This window comes from Scophthalmus maximus, chromosome 5 (genome assembly GCF_022379125.1).
Source record: "Scophthalmus maximus strain ysfricsl-2021 chromosome 5, ASM2237912v1, whole genome shotgun sequence".
In the NCBI taxonomy this organism is placed as follows: domain Eukaryota; kingdom Metazoa; phylum Chordata; class Actinopteri; order Pleuronectiformes; family Scophthalmidae; genus Scophthalmus; species Scophthalmus maximus.
The window spans coordinates 10,862,402-10,877,288 of NC_061519.1; the positions used below are offsets into that span (position 1 = coordinate 10,862,402).

Consider the following 14,887-nt stretch of genomic DNA (forward strand, 5'->3'; position numbering starts at 1 on the left):
GTATTACTGGTGGGTTATGGACTGATTGTATTATATATATTGTACATGTATGGTATATGAAGTCCCTCCGAATCCTTCAAACTAAGGATTGTATGTAAAAAAAAATTGTGCGAACTCTAGACTGCAACGCGGATATGAAGATTGTCCACGACGGCCACCGTAGTTGTGTCTGACGACAGTCGGGCAGCAGCAGCTCTCAGGAGTCAAACACAGCGTCATGGCCGGTAAAGGAGGAAAACAGAGTCGCACGGGCTCGAGTAGAAAGAGCGCGGCTGAACAGGAGGAAGAGGAGCAGCCGCTGCAGGCTGTCTTGGTCGCTGACAGCTTCAACCGGAGGTTTTTCCCCGTGACCAAGGACCAGCCACGGGTAGGCGGCGAGCTAAGCTAGCTGTGATGCTAATGGTGGCTAACTTGTGTCCATGCTGTGACAGGAGTCACTGCTTTTTAGCCGCTGTAACGCAGCTGAACACGCACGATGGAAACCCCCGATCGAGCTGTTGTATTGGTTTGGTGTAATGACGCAGGGGAAGCTGTTACTTCACTCACACTGTTAACGCCTTCTATCACATTCTCTGATGAAGGCTCTGCTGCCGCTGGGCAATGTTGCCATGATCGACTACACCCTGGAGTTCCTCACATCCACCGGGGTGCAGGAAACCTTCGTCTTCTGCTGCTGGATGGCCAGCAAGATCAAGGATCATCTACTGTGAGTGTCTCTGTTACTGTGCAAGGAGCTTTTGTTGTTGTTGCTGTTGTTGTTGCAAATATGGTGTCAGTGAAAAGACTCTGACCAGACAAGACACTGTCTGACAGGAAGTCAAAGTGGTGTCGCCCCACCTCTCCCAACACGGTCCACATCATCACCTCAGAGATGTACCGCTCCCTGGGGGATGTGCTCCGGGACGTGGACACCAAGAACCTTGTGCGCTCAGACTTTGTCCTGGTTTATGGAGACGTGGTGTCGAACATTGACGTCAGCCAGGCGCTGCAAGAGCACAGGTGAGAGATGCTCTAAAGTATTTTGGTAGAGTCTGGAGTAATGATAACCATTGTGATCCTCACCAAAATATTTGCTCTATGCTCTTGTGCCCAGGCATCGTCGGAAAACGGAGAAGAACATCTCGGTGATGACGATGATCTTCAAGGAGTCATCACCAGGTCACAGGTCTCGCTGTGAGGAAGACAACGTCATCGTTGCCAATGACGGCAAGAGCCAGCGGATTTTACACTACCAGAAGACACAGGGGCTGAAGAGGCTACAGTTTCCCATGGTAACCGGCAGCTTCAGTAGTGTTATTATATCACATCCTTGCCGTAACCCAGCCTTGGATTGATGAATGACAGTTCCTCCCGTTTGTGTTTTACAGAACATTTTCCACAGTGGAAGCGATGAGTTTGAAATAAGACACGACCTCCTCGACTGCCACATCAGTATCTGCTCCCCACAGGTCCGTTTCAAAACTGACACCATGAACTGTTAAATCAGTTTTTGTCGTCTTTGGTAACATTGATTTTTTTCCCCCTCAATTTAAGGTTGCAGAGCTCTTCACTGACAATTTTGACTACCAAACGAGGAATGACTTTGTCAGAGGACTCTTGGTCAATGAAGAGGTATTACACAGCCCCAGTTTTCTTAATGGAAATGTGGACTCTATTCTAGTCAAGTCAAAAATTACTTTCATTCTCTAGATCCTTGGAAACCAGATACACATGCACGTCACCAAGGATGGCTACGGTGTCAGAGTGTCCAACTTGTTCATGTACGATGCGGTGTCGTCGGACCTCGTGCGGCGGTGGGTCTACCCGCTCACACCAGAGGCCAACTTCGCGGACCTGGAGGGACGGAGCTGCACGTACTCTCGACACAACGTGTATCGCGGGTGCGGCGTCAGTCTGGGCCTTGGCAGCCAGATGGTGGAGAATGTTCTCATTGGCTACGACACTAGCATCGGCGCCAACTGTCACATTTCCAACAGTGTCATTGGTAACAATTGCACCATAGGTGAGCTCACTGACCGGCTCAATTTCAAATAGGAAATGTGTATTTGAAAAGGGGTGTGATTCACATCTGTCTTATTCTTAATGCAACAGGTGACAATGTCAATCTGAACCACGCCTACATCTGGAATAATGTTCACATCGCCAGTAACGTGGTGATCAGCCAGTCTGTGGTCTGTGACGAGGCCGAGGTCAAAGAAGGTGTGACGCTGAACAAACAGTGTGTCCTGGCATATAATGTAAGTATTGTTACAAAAATGTAACATCTGTAATGCATCTCCGAGTCCATGACCCTCACACGTGGCTAATTGAACACATTTCCAGGACGGCACATGTTGTATGACCGGCTGTTGCCGAATTACCCAGAGTACTTCAGCTATCTGGTAGTTTCATGTATGAAAACAGTGACGTAGATTAATATTAGCTACAATAAAACCATCAATTTCTCAGCTTTACCAAGCAGGGGATTGAGGAAGCACTTGTTAAACCCCTTTGTCATTTGGGACCCCTGGTGGTGAGATAAGACACTTTCTGGATATGTCCACTGTGTTTCGCTTTCAAAACGTTTATCCAATATTTTCTCTGTTCCATGATGATTTCCCAGCATCGAACAGCGGCAGCATCATTTGCAGGATGTCTGGATTTTGATTGGGCTGTGTGAACTGTTTTCCAGGTGGTGATTGGACCAAACGTCTCTCTGCAAGAAGGTACTGTGGTGTCAATGCACCATCCGGAGGAGGAGGAAGAGGACGATGATGACAAATTCCTCAGTGATGATGCAGAGGTTTGTCAGAGCAAAGACAAAACCAAACAGAAAGGTGTGTATCAACAAATCCACAAGTTGTCAAACTGCTTAAAGGTTTTTAGCAGTCACACACTGTATTTTCTTCTGTCTTCTCAGTTTTCAGCCCGTCGGAGGTCGGAGCAGAGGGACAAGGCTACATTTGGAAGGCCAGCAGCCTGGACGATACAGAGGATGAGGAACTGCCACAGTGTCTCTGGGGTAGGACGGCGGCCTCTAGTTTGTAAAGTGGCAATTTCCCCGTGACGCTGAAGTCAGAGTCCCAGCAGCCTGGTATTTGTTTCTTGTTCACCAGGTTTGGTGTTGAACCCTGAACTTGAGAGTGAAAGTGAGGACAGTGAGCCCGATGGTCCGGACGATCCACAGATCCCCTCTCCTGAGATGGACGACGATAAAGGTGAGAGGGGTCAAGATGTTAAAGTACCTGCCTGTGGAAGCACATGTCTGCCCCCTGCTGACAAAGAATGTACTCTATGCCTCTGTTCTTGCTTAATTTCATGGGTTAATATTTCCAAGAGATGGAAAATATACAATACTATAATTTTAACATTTTGGACTGCAAAGAATGATACTTTTGTAATGTAATGTAAAATTACGACCTGAACATTTCCCTGAGCCTGAGGTGACCTCTTAATTTTTCTTGTTTGTCTAAACAACCGTCGTACACCCAGTGATGTTCATGATACTGTGATTTAAATCAGGGAAAAACATCTCTATTTCTCTATTGATTATATGGACTTTAATATCCTAATCCTAGGACCTTTAAAGGATTAATATCCTAATCCTAGGACCTTTAAAATGTTCACTCAGTTGTCACTAGAATATGTGCGTGTGGGTCTGGCTCTATTTGTTTGTCTTTAATTTCTAAGGATATTTTCTGCAAAGACCAATGTAATTTGCTACCAGCTACATGGAATTATGAGCTAGCTTAATATAGAGTGCTTCTGTCATTGCACAGCAGATCGGCTGTGAGAAAGAGAAATATGTTCAGAGGAATCATTCAACATAAACACGGCCTTTCTGTGTGGAGTTAGCATGTTCTCCCCGTGTCTGCTCCAGCCCCCCACGGCCCCTTAAACGATAAAGCGGTATAGATAATGGATGGATGGACATCTACTGAGGTCTAAATGGGTCTTTCTTCTGGAAATCATCAATTACTTTAAAATCCAATAGAACTAACTAATCTTAAATCTCTGCTTTACCAGTAATCATTACCAGATTCATTGTTCTTTGTAAAAATACATTGCATGAAAATGTTTAAAGTTTTACGAAATAATAGAACGTATAAAATAGTGTTATAAGAATTGCGGTTAGTCTTTATCTGTGCTTTCTGACAGAGGCACTGAAGTCTGGACATTTTCCTGAACTTCTCCGGAGGGGCTGTATGTGAGAACGCAAAAACTTTTCCTGCTTGCTCTCTATCACTATCTCTTTGGAGAATGTCCCAGTGAGCCCATGTGGGAAAACATCAGGAGAATCTCCTTAGGATTCACAGAGAGCTAGTTGACACGTTGATGACTTAATTAAAACGCTGCTTTTCACAGCTGAATTGTCGTCATGTCCTGCCTCCTGCTGCTCAACCCAGAATGTTCCGGAGATTATCCTGCTGTTATGAACGCGCCTGATTTGGACAACCTCCTGCGGCGTTCGTCATATGTGACCGCAATTATGAATGTCTGGCCGCAACTCTGCAGACATTGTCTGAAAACAGCTTATATTCGAGTGTGCTCTTTAAAATCAGCTCTTTTCAAAAAGATGAGGTCGTGGCCTTCTGTGTACTCTTTCTTAAATAAGTGAGTGTTAACTTTTTCCTTCCTGCTCTGTCTTGGGCGGAGACTTCTTGCTGTGTGATTCTGAGTCTTTGGTTCCTCATGTTTAGTCTTCCAGATGGAGGTGCTGGGGACGCTGCAGAGAGGCTTGGAGGAAAACATCGGCTGTGACAATCTTGTACTCGAGATCAACTCTCTCAAGTAAGGAGGAGCTTGCTATTGCTTACAGGTCTATTGCCGTCTTTCAGGACTGTTGCTCATTGGGTTTGCCCCACTGTTTCTCTCCAGGTACGCCTACAACATCACTCTGAAGGAGGTGATGCAGATTTTGACCAGAGTGGTTCTGGAGTATCCTTTTCAGCAGCAGGGCCCTCAGCTCACCGCGTCACAATATGTCGGCGTCCTCCTGCCGGTATATAAACTACATTTATGTTTGTTTGTTTCTTACACAGCACATTTATGTAACATGTAGACATTATAGAAATAATTCTCCTGGATCTAGTTTTCTATTCTGTCTTTGTGCTCCCCTCAGTTATTGAAGAAATGGTCACCAGTGTTTAAGAACTATGTGAAGAGAGCCCAGGACCATCTGGACTGTCTCTCCGCTTTCGAAGAGCACTTCCTGGAGCAGGAGAGCCACTGGGCCGCCATGGTGAAGGTACGGCTCAATCATTACTACCATGGTCAGTCGGTAATCTGCTGACTCTTCTGATCAGATCAAACTCAAACAAAGATGTTTGTCATCAAACATAAAAATCCTGTTATTGTACTGTTTACTTTGTTTTCATAATAGCCTGTGCTGAAGATGCTGATTCAATTTTTTTTTAAATTTTGGCCTCATCCAGGTCCTGATGAACATGTACCAACTAGAGATCCTGGAGGAGGAGATGATACTACGATGGTTCTCCAAGGGAGCGACCACCGACAAGAGCAGACAGCTCCGCAAGAACCAGGGGGTAGGTACAGGGGAAACTCACACAGGACTTAATGCCACAGTTTTACAATAAGGGGTAAAGGTTCAGTTGATGTGGCAAATAAATGGAAGTGTTATGTTACCACCTGGTCCAAGTGGAGAATGGAAAAACAATATAGTTACTCTGTGATTATTGTGTCACACAAACATGCTCGGAAGAGGAAGTTTATTTCACCTTTCAACCATGGGGGCGGTCACTGTAGTGAGACAGTAAGTAAGGTCGAATTGTCAAATTTGCTTAGGAAGTTTCCTAAATGTTGACGTGACCCGGAAGTATTTGATCAGCAGCCATGATAAGAGCTGTTTTTGAGTCTCTAAATGCATAGGAAAGGAGCTTCAATGCTTCCTTTCCTATCTCCTTTTGCATAGGGTACACTGGAGCCCCTTATGCAAAAAGAAAGGAGCTATTGACGCCCCACAATTCATTGCTTCAGCGATATATAATATTACACGCCATGCATGAACGTAAACGATTAAATCCGAAGAAGAAGAGTATGAATATGACCTGGAAGAGACGCAAGTTATCATGTAAGTTACCTTTACTCATGAATCATTTACATCTGATGTCACACTGTGGTAAAACACACTGAAACATGCTGATGGAGCCGCTGCGTTTTTTGTAGTCCATCATCGGAAATGTATGTAAAGTGTATCTTCACCACGGCAGACGCACATAAATAACATCCGCCGTCACATACTGACGTAGTATAGTGAGAGTGGAGTCGGATTCTCTGAGTGCCGCAGTCGGCTTTTCCTGAGTCCTATGAGTTCTACTTTACACCTTTCCTCGACCTCATGGCGTTTTCCACTGAGGTCAAGGAATAATAGACAGGAAAAGACGATAGGAAAGACAACTCTGAATCCACCCAGAGATTTATATGAGGTGCATAGAAAAGAGGGACGGCCCACTTACGTAAACTTTTTAAGCAGCATTCTATTTAACTGTTGTGTTTTTCTGGAAAATCCACAGGCGTTTTGCAGTGCCACAAGCTGAATTGTGTTTAGTTGTTTGTATATTTTGAATTTGTGGCTGATTAGTTCATCCATGATTTTGACAAAGCGATATTTAATCCGTCCCTTTAAACTCATTGTAACTGCAGTTGTTCACCTGGGACTCACCTGTGGCTCCGTCCTCCTCCTGCTCTCCATCATCACAATGTTGTCAATAATGCAGAATTTCTGCTCTGCGCCAACAGCTTCAGAAGTTCATCCAGTGGCTGGAGGAGGCAGAGGAGTCTTCAGAGGAGGAGGCAGAATGACGCGGAGCACTTGACAAAGAACAAAGAGGATTCTGTAAAACTTGAAAACTGTTGTGTGCATATGGGGATTTGGGCCGATTTGTTTTATCCTCCGCAACAGCTTTTTCTGCCACTGGTAACCATCTTTATCTGGTCTGCGTAACTCATAGTTTTTAGTCATATGGACTATGTGCTATGAATGTCACTTTCCAAATAAAGGAGAAACACTCTGACTGCTTGAAAATCCTGTACGTGAAAGTAGCCTTTGTATCACTATCATCATATAATGTCTCACTCAAGATAGAACTACCGACAAAAGGTTTGAAAATAGGTTTTATTATTATAATTACAATCAAGAATACAACCACCAACAGTGTTAATAGTCCCTGTACAAACTGAACACTGACCTCAGGTCATAAAACAGTAGAGTAAAATCATAGTGAGTTAAGAGGTACAGGATAAGCAGCCTAATTGATTGGTTGTAATCACAGTATATTTTGATTTTCCCCATTTGGAATCTCGGACTGACAATTATGTCTCTGATCAGATTCACAGCAAAAGCCTTGTAAAGGAAAGTGTGAGCAAAAGATGGTTTAAGTAAGAGCTTGATTTGATTTTTGATACGACAAACTACATTCTTATCATTCATAAAATATAATGTTCCTTTTATAGCGCAGTGTTTAATTTTTGACTTGACTTAATAAATCATAGAGGGGGATTGTTCCATCACTAACTTTTATTGTCCAGTGACTGAAAAAGTCATTTAGTCAAAGCTTAAGAAGCTACGTGATCATGTCTACGCTTGTCTTTATCAGACACTGAGCTCAAAAACAGCAGGAGAAAAATAGTCAAACTGGTCCCTGTGTTCACAACATTGAAGGGTTTGTGTACAGTAGAGACTTAGGAATTACCTTAAGTTTTGACAAGTGGTTACAAATGTGGCAGGATGAGTATGGTGGGCCCCAAGGGGCAGAACACAACAACCCCCGCATTCTGTGGAATCACAAAATAGGAATACTGTTTCTATTTTTTGGCCGCTTTGTCAATATGTTTTGTTAAAATGTAATTTTTTTGTATTTTACAAATGTTTCAGCCAGTGTCGTGTTTTGGCCACTCGCATCCGCCGCAGTTTCAATAAAACAAGAATAACCTGTCCACAAGTGAAATAAATCGAAACCTGGGTGTTACACCCAAAAACCCGTTCCACAACTTGAGCAGCCATCCAACCTACCAGATCCTCTTTTCCTTCAAGCTTTCTTCGACCTGTCGTCCTGTTTGCCGACTAAGTTGTAAATGGCCCATGTGAGGAAAGAAGCCCCCATGAGGCCAGTGACAGCAGTCAGCGTCTTCCACATGCTGGCCGAGCTCTCATGCCTTTCCATGAAGCTCCCGTGGTCAGTGGCCACCAGCATGTATTTGCGGCCGTCCTGTGGGACCTGCAGCCTCATCACCTGGTCCCCCTCCAGCACCACCTCCCCAAAGCCGGTCAAGATGCTCCCCACCCGCAGCAGCTCCTCGCTCTCCACCATCGCCACGGGTATCTCCCCACTGAGGCCCTGCAGGGCCGTGCTCACCAAGCCCTCCACCGCACCTCTTGACTTGTGGTACACTCTCTCCAGGGGGCACCCGGAGGCCTCCAGGGGGTTCTGCACCTTCACATAAAAGTCAGTGACGTAGGCCCCGGGTCTGATGAGGCTGAAGGGCACCGAGTTGCTCGTCTCTTTCTTGTTCACCGTCCGAGTATTCCTGGAAACGTCGATCAAGTGTTATTAACATTGATGAAGAGACATTTTTTTGGGGTCAATGTGTTCTCACGTCTTATGTACCATGTCTTGGAGAGGGTGTTCCAGTATCTCAAGTGTTCCTCCACGGTGATCTTCTGGATCACGCCGAAGCATCGTGGGACAAACCGGCTGGCCAGAGGCTCCCCGTCCGCCTGGACCATTCCTTTTTTCAAAAGGACATGGAGGAAACTTTAAATCAGCACCACGACTGAAATCTTCATTCAGTGACACGTCACTTGTAGTCTGTACCTTCTACGGCGACATACTGAAGTCTCTTGTGGGGAGATGCTTTCAGTATCTTGGCCAGATGTTGGTCTGGTTTGAAAATGGGTATTTCCTAAAAAAAAAAAAGTTATTTAAGTTATTCAAATAGTTCTGCAACCAGGGCTGCATTGGAAGGTCAGTGGTGCACTTGCCTTCAGCTTCTTCAACTCTTTCTTCTTCTCCTGGTACAAATGATAACACAGGCCGGAGAAGGCGAAGCTGGAGCCGACACCGAGCCAAACCAGAGGGTTTACAGGAAGGTCACTCATTGTGTCTGTGAGGGGGCAGAATATAGAGCTGTACACAAGCCAACTGCACACACTAGTAAACAGTGTGGACGTGAATATACAGGATCTTTAAAGTGACACTTGTGACAGGGTGGAGCGACACGTACCTGTTAAAAGTTTTGTTTTGTCTCGCTCCTCTCAATCGAAAACAAAAGCTTTAAATGCGTCGGAATCATTTCCTTGTTTGGCCACGTTGCGTCACGTGTCATTAGCCAATAGGAAATAGAGTCGCATTTCGCTCTCGAGTCCCTTTGGCCACTAGGGGGCAGCAGTGTCCTGTTGAGACGTCTCAGGGAAAACTCTGGACTTTCAGTGAGCTACCTGAACTATTCTGCCTCTTCGTTCACACTCACTCACTAATGTCCTAAAGGAAGTATTCATACAGTCTTATCTACAGTAAATATAAGTATCAGTGTAGCTTACTGGAGTAGGAAAATACCACTGTAAAAAGAAATTATATTCAAAAAGTAAATCTGTGTAAATGTGATAGAAAGATGTTTGTGATAATTTTCTTCCATCTTCCTAAGCCCTCCCATATTCACCTCTTCTCCACCCCAACCCTTCCTTCTCCCCACCTGAATTAATTAAATATGATTATGATTATGATAATAGTAATGAATAAATTCCAATTATGAGTCTAATGATGATGATGATAGTGGTGATAATGATGATATTTGCTTAATAGTGAAGAAAGCAGAAAGAAGAAGAAAAAACCCCCAAACATAATCAGACAAAAAAAAATATAGGAGGCCAATCTAAATAAATAAATAAATAAATAAATGTTTTGGGGGTCATAGCCTTTAAATCAATTGATTCAATAAAACATTATCAATAAGTAAAGCAGTAGCAGTACCACTGTATATGTTTCTTTTTTCTTCATTAATTTACTTATTTTTCAAAGTGTCAAATTGTGTCCAGCCTTGCATGCGCTTTTACATGACACTACGAACATGACAAAAAAATAAAAGCAAAGAACAGATACACTTCCATAAATGCCAGACTGTCAAAACCACCAAATGAGAGCACAATCTTTCTCCTTGGACATTGCACTTTTGCAACGACTGTGCTTTCCTCTTAGGTAAAATAAAGTGCCATCTCTTCTGGAAACCTCTCTTCTGCATTCAAGTTTTCGAGTTAAAAAGTAAAACATCCAAAACATTAACAACAAAATGTATTCAAAGTATCACAAGTATTCATTATGCAGCAGGTCTCTAAAAATGATTTAAAACAATTTAAAGGGGGGAAATCACTCCATTCACAACTCAACACCGTACATTCCATGTATCAATCACTTTGTACCAATTATAATCTAAAGCACAGATTTCAGATGTCTTCTGCACTTCACATTGTTTTACTGCTGGCTGTCATGGCATGACACTGGTTTCCAACCCCCGGTCAAAATGATGCAGTAATGACAGCAATGACTCATGCTGCGTTCATGGAGACTGCTCCCCTCATTGCAGGCTGCACGTGTTGGTGACATGTGAGCAGAATGTCCCCTCAAAACCTCCTCAGTCTGTTTTATCCTGTTGTCTTCTCAAGGTCTGAAGTGTCCAATCTAGCCAGTATTCGGCAAGACAAGAGAAACAATTCAACATGCAGAATCATTTTGTGTAGTAGAACGAGTTTTTGATTCTTCTCCTTACGTGGTGACCCCCTGGAGACGTCCAGCTCAGCTAAGCACACTCACCTCTGCAGCAGTTAATACTGATCATGTTTTTACTGGAAGGTGCTCTGACCAGCACGGACCAGGGCAATAAACCAATGAATCATAAAGTAAAAAGCATCACAGACTCAGCCCCCCCCCCCCCCCTCTCTCCCTATATTCTAGAAAAGAAGAGAAGTACCTTTATAATACTTTATTGTAATTAATTATACTTTATTATTTTAAACCCGTGACAAAACTGGTTGGATAACTGACCGGAAAGCAGCTGTGAACCAGAGCTGCATCGTCTTTGTGGGAATGCAACAGCTGTGAAGACTGATGATATAAATCAGCTCAATAAATGAGGACAAAATGAAATGTCTGCCTTAAACTTCCCTTTGGCAAAAGTAATAGTTGAGACACGCTGCTTCAGGGCAGTAAGCCCGGGTGTTCATGCCGAATAACATGCCTGTGCTATTCCCCTACTGTAATAGACAGTGGAGAGTCGCTGGTAGAGAAGCAGTCACCGTCTATTCAGTAGTAATACCTCCACTTATGTTTGGTACGTCAGAAATCCCAGACAAGAGACACTGTGGCCTTGAAAAATGTGAGGTCTGTCATTTCAGACAAAACGATTCCTTTCTCATAGAGGAGATCTTTACACGTGACCCCAGTAATGTGACCTTTATTTGTAAGACAAAAAATTGTGCCATTGAATATTACATAGTCGGACTTAAAATAGATGCAAAGAAACATACCCTCACAATTAAGTGTATTAGAGTCCACGTTCATGCTTACGCCTCTGTGAGGCTGTACTTGGGCTGCTTAGTGCTCAGAGTGTCAACAGGATGATGTGCAGCATGTAAAGTGTTTACTGGGTTTGCTATTTTAGTTTTGGCCTGTTAGCATACTTACATTGGCAAATTAGCACAAAAACTATAGCTGAGGCTGATGTGAATTGGTCATTGGTTGGTTATATATGTTCATGTCATAAGGGACGGAAAAGTTTCACTAAGACAGGTGTATGATTAGAGTTGATCATGTGAAGATTGGCATACTGTATAATTACAATATAACACCCTAATTTATAATTCATAATTTAAGTGTATTCACATTGAACAACCGACTTTGGCCAATTTGAGGCATCCAGATTTGTGGGTTTTTAGGCACTTTCATATGGTTCAAGATAAATAAAAAAATCCAATCAAATCAAATATTATTAAGTGCAGAATTGTAACATCCGCCTTTTCAGAGGAATCAGAGTTTTCAAATATTCACAAGTGGCAAACGAATTTATAATAACTCCAATATGAGATGAATGCAGCATACGTCATAAACATAAGTGCAAAAATTTTAATTTTACCTGATGATGGCGCTTGGTGAAAAGGGATCACTTCAGGAATTACAATTCATCCTGAAGGAAACATGAATGTCTTATTACAATTCAACCGTCCCACAGTAAATTACAAACAACAACCCTGTGGTGGCGCTATAAGAAAGTGTCAGGGAATTCATTTAGGATTCATCCTCTGGGGACCCTCAATTTTGCCCAATGGTTGTTGAGATATTTCAGTCTCTCTGTATAAAAGTGGTGGGCCAACATAACACTAGCTCGGCTAAAAATTGTTAAGACAATCAGCTGTATTCTCATTCTATTTTTTCTTATTCTATTTTTGCACAGTCTAACGGTTTCACCAGGGTGTCAAATCACACAAACACTGACAGGGTGATTATTTTTTTTTCCGTGCTGAGGAAATAATTTCTGGTCTTCGTTTCAGTTTGATGCATCCATCATTGCCTCCATTAAAACATCAAGGCCGTTGACTGGCAGCATGAAGGTCAGTCCCAACTCTTTTATCAGAATCTCAAAGTACTGAAACCCAAAGACGGAGATATGTTTTCGTCTGTGTAAAAGGCTGTAGTTACAGTGACGGAGGCCAGTGCATCTCCCGAGTAGGAAGACATTTTGGACATTTTACAGATGTTGTGTGATTGCTTTGGCACAAATTGTGTCATTGAGCTCAAGAGTTTCTGCCCAAAAAGATGGTGAATGCAACTGATGGCAACATGTTTATCCTCTTTATGATCATCTTTATGACTGAGGTTTGTGGGAAATGTGTGTTTAATTTTACGACATGTTGGCAATAAAACCCCAATGCCAACTTGTACAAGGAAGTGGGGAACACTTATGGTGTTGAATGTTTAATGACACCTAGATATTACAAACGGAGATGCTGTGAATGTGATTGCACACTATGACAGACAATAAAATAAATGCTCTTTCAAGAATTAGATTAATATGTAAGGACGTCTGATACAGATCCCAAACTAGGCCTGTAGTCTCCCGTTCAACTGGTCAATAAGCTCTCATCCCCCCAAAACCATCCAAATGAAGTGATATTATGATCCCAATTATGTTTCCTAAAAAAAGCCCATTGATTAAATGTTCATTCTTCAGTAAAAGAATCTCATGTCAGAAATCTTCCGTTGCGTTTGCAATGGAACAAGCAGCAGATTTTAACATCTGACCCTGGAGTCACATTTGTTGATGTGATCACAGGAATGTTTAAAATGCATCTTCATACTGATGTTAAAATCATATACACGGGGGACAAAGGCAATGCAGGGCTGAAGTTAGATTCATGAACTTCAAAGGTGCTTCATTTAGTGTAAATGAAAAGTGTGCACTGCAGCAGGAACATGAGATCATTGTGGTCTTGTGCATTTTGAAGAGCAAAAGCTGTTCAGTCGTTTTCCTAGTGTCATAATTGAACAATAATCTCCAAAGCAGGCAAAAGAGGGAATTAAAGTAAATTTTTAGTGTTTATTTTTCTCAGTTTTACATGATATAATGGGATGGCATACAAATGGCCACCTATAAGGACATTTTTGCATGTCATGTATCTGCATTTTAAGCTTTTTGCATGTCTCTCTCTTGCTCTCTCTCTCTATGTATATATTAATATATATTTACATAAGTCAACCACAGCATAATGTTAATGGTAATTTGTTTTACTGTTGTGGCTCATTGCTGTACAGTGGTGTAGTAGTGGTAACACGACCTGAAAAATGTGGTGCCCTTTGTTGATACCATGCTGATTTACCTTTTAATTCTGAAAATGTTCCTTACCCCCCGCTCCTCTCCAGTCACCTCTTCTTCACTTTGACAGGTGCAGCTGCATCACGTGAACAATCGAGGGGTTGACGTCCCCTCGGCCAGATCGCTGGTCCTGGCTGACAGCCTCTTCAGCTTCTCTTGCTCCAGCAGGCAGGTTTGTAAACGCCATCATTGAATTGAGCAGTGGCTGTCTGCACTACTTGGACAAAAGGATGGCGGGAAGACCTTGAACGTTGGACTCCTCCTCCGTCCTCATTGTCAGGTGTTCGTCACAGTTCCTCCCCCAGAGTCATCCGTCTGGCAGAACAGCATTTTATCAAAGGACCCGTCCACGCTGAGTAAGAATGACGCTCAGTGAATGATTCAGTGGGTCAGTACTGTAAGAAAATCTGTCCATTCATCCAACCATGCGTACTGTATATTCAACAGATGAGTCAACTGATGGGTGAAAGTTTTGTCAGGGCTGATCCTCAGCATATAGTCCATATGTAGCCCCACGAATCCTCTGAGACTCCTGTGTCTTTGGGTAGAGCTGGATTAGAAAACATGGTTAACAAAGACAATAATTCCGTTCATTTGATTCCTTTCTCTCAGGAACAATTGATTCTTTACTCGTGAAAAATGGACCACTCACTGTTTCCATCATATCCAGGGAACCGATGGACCTCATCCCACGTTTAGTCACAATGCCAGTCGACTCCGTTATACCATTGGGGTCTACAGGAATAGATGACACATTAGATACTTTTTCCTAAATGTTTTCAACTTTTTGAAAAAAAAAAGGTGCGTCCAGCCACGGGCGTCAACAGGCACGTCAAGGCCTCCGAGAGCTGGACGTGTGTTGATGGATGCGCTCAAGGAACTCAAAATGCAAAAGAGGCTTTCCGCCGGTCCCCTAAAATCCCATGAGATTTATTCAGTAGACCTCAAAAAGCCCAAACTTTTGACTGTCATCCCAGAGGAAGGTTATTTTGACATCCAGTAAAAGCTTTCGTGAGCCTCACTGAGT

General features: G+C 43.0%; 2 protein-coding genes across 2 annotated transcripts; one reads left to right on the top strand and one right to left on the bottom strand.

Moving 5' to 3' along the window:
- Window positions 1-147: 147 nt before the first annotated feature.
- Window positions 148-7,024, top strand: eif2b5 (eukaryotic translation initiation factor 2B, subunit 5 epsilon). Its single transcript, XM_035634796.2, has 16 exons — window positions 148-367; window positions 582-706; window positions 814-999; window positions 1,094-1,271; window positions 1,368-1,448; window positions 1,534-1,611; window positions 1,690-2,002; window positions 2,092-2,237; window positions 2,672-2,816; window positions 2,900-3,001; window positions 3,096-3,197; window positions 4,680-4,770; window positions 4,858-4,981; window positions 5,102-5,227; window positions 5,415-5,525; window positions 6,739-7,024. Exons 1-16 carry the CDS (start codon window positions 218-220, stop codon window positions 6,799-6,801), a joined length of 2,121 nt encoding a protein of 706 aa, XP_035490689.1. The 5' UTR covers window positions 148-217; the 3' UTR covers window positions 6,802-7,024.
- Window positions 7,025-7,095: 71 nt separating this feature from the next.
- Window positions 7,096-9,374, bottom strand: LOC118311186 (mitochondrial ubiquitin ligase activator of nfkb 1-A). The gene is made up of 5 exons (XM_035634798.1): window positions 9,223-9,374; window positions 8,981-9,102; window positions 8,814-8,901; window positions 8,607-8,727; window positions 7,096-8,526 (listed from the first exon to the last, which is right to left on the bottom strand). Exons 2-5 carry the CDS (start codon window positions 9,095-9,097, stop codon window positions 8,028-8,030), a joined length of 825 nt encoding a protein of 274 aa, XP_035490691.1. The 5' UTR covers window positions 9,098-9,102; window positions 9,223-9,374; the 3' UTR covers window positions 7,096-8,027.
- Between the last annotated feature and the right edge of the window lie 5,513 nt (window positions 9,375-14,887).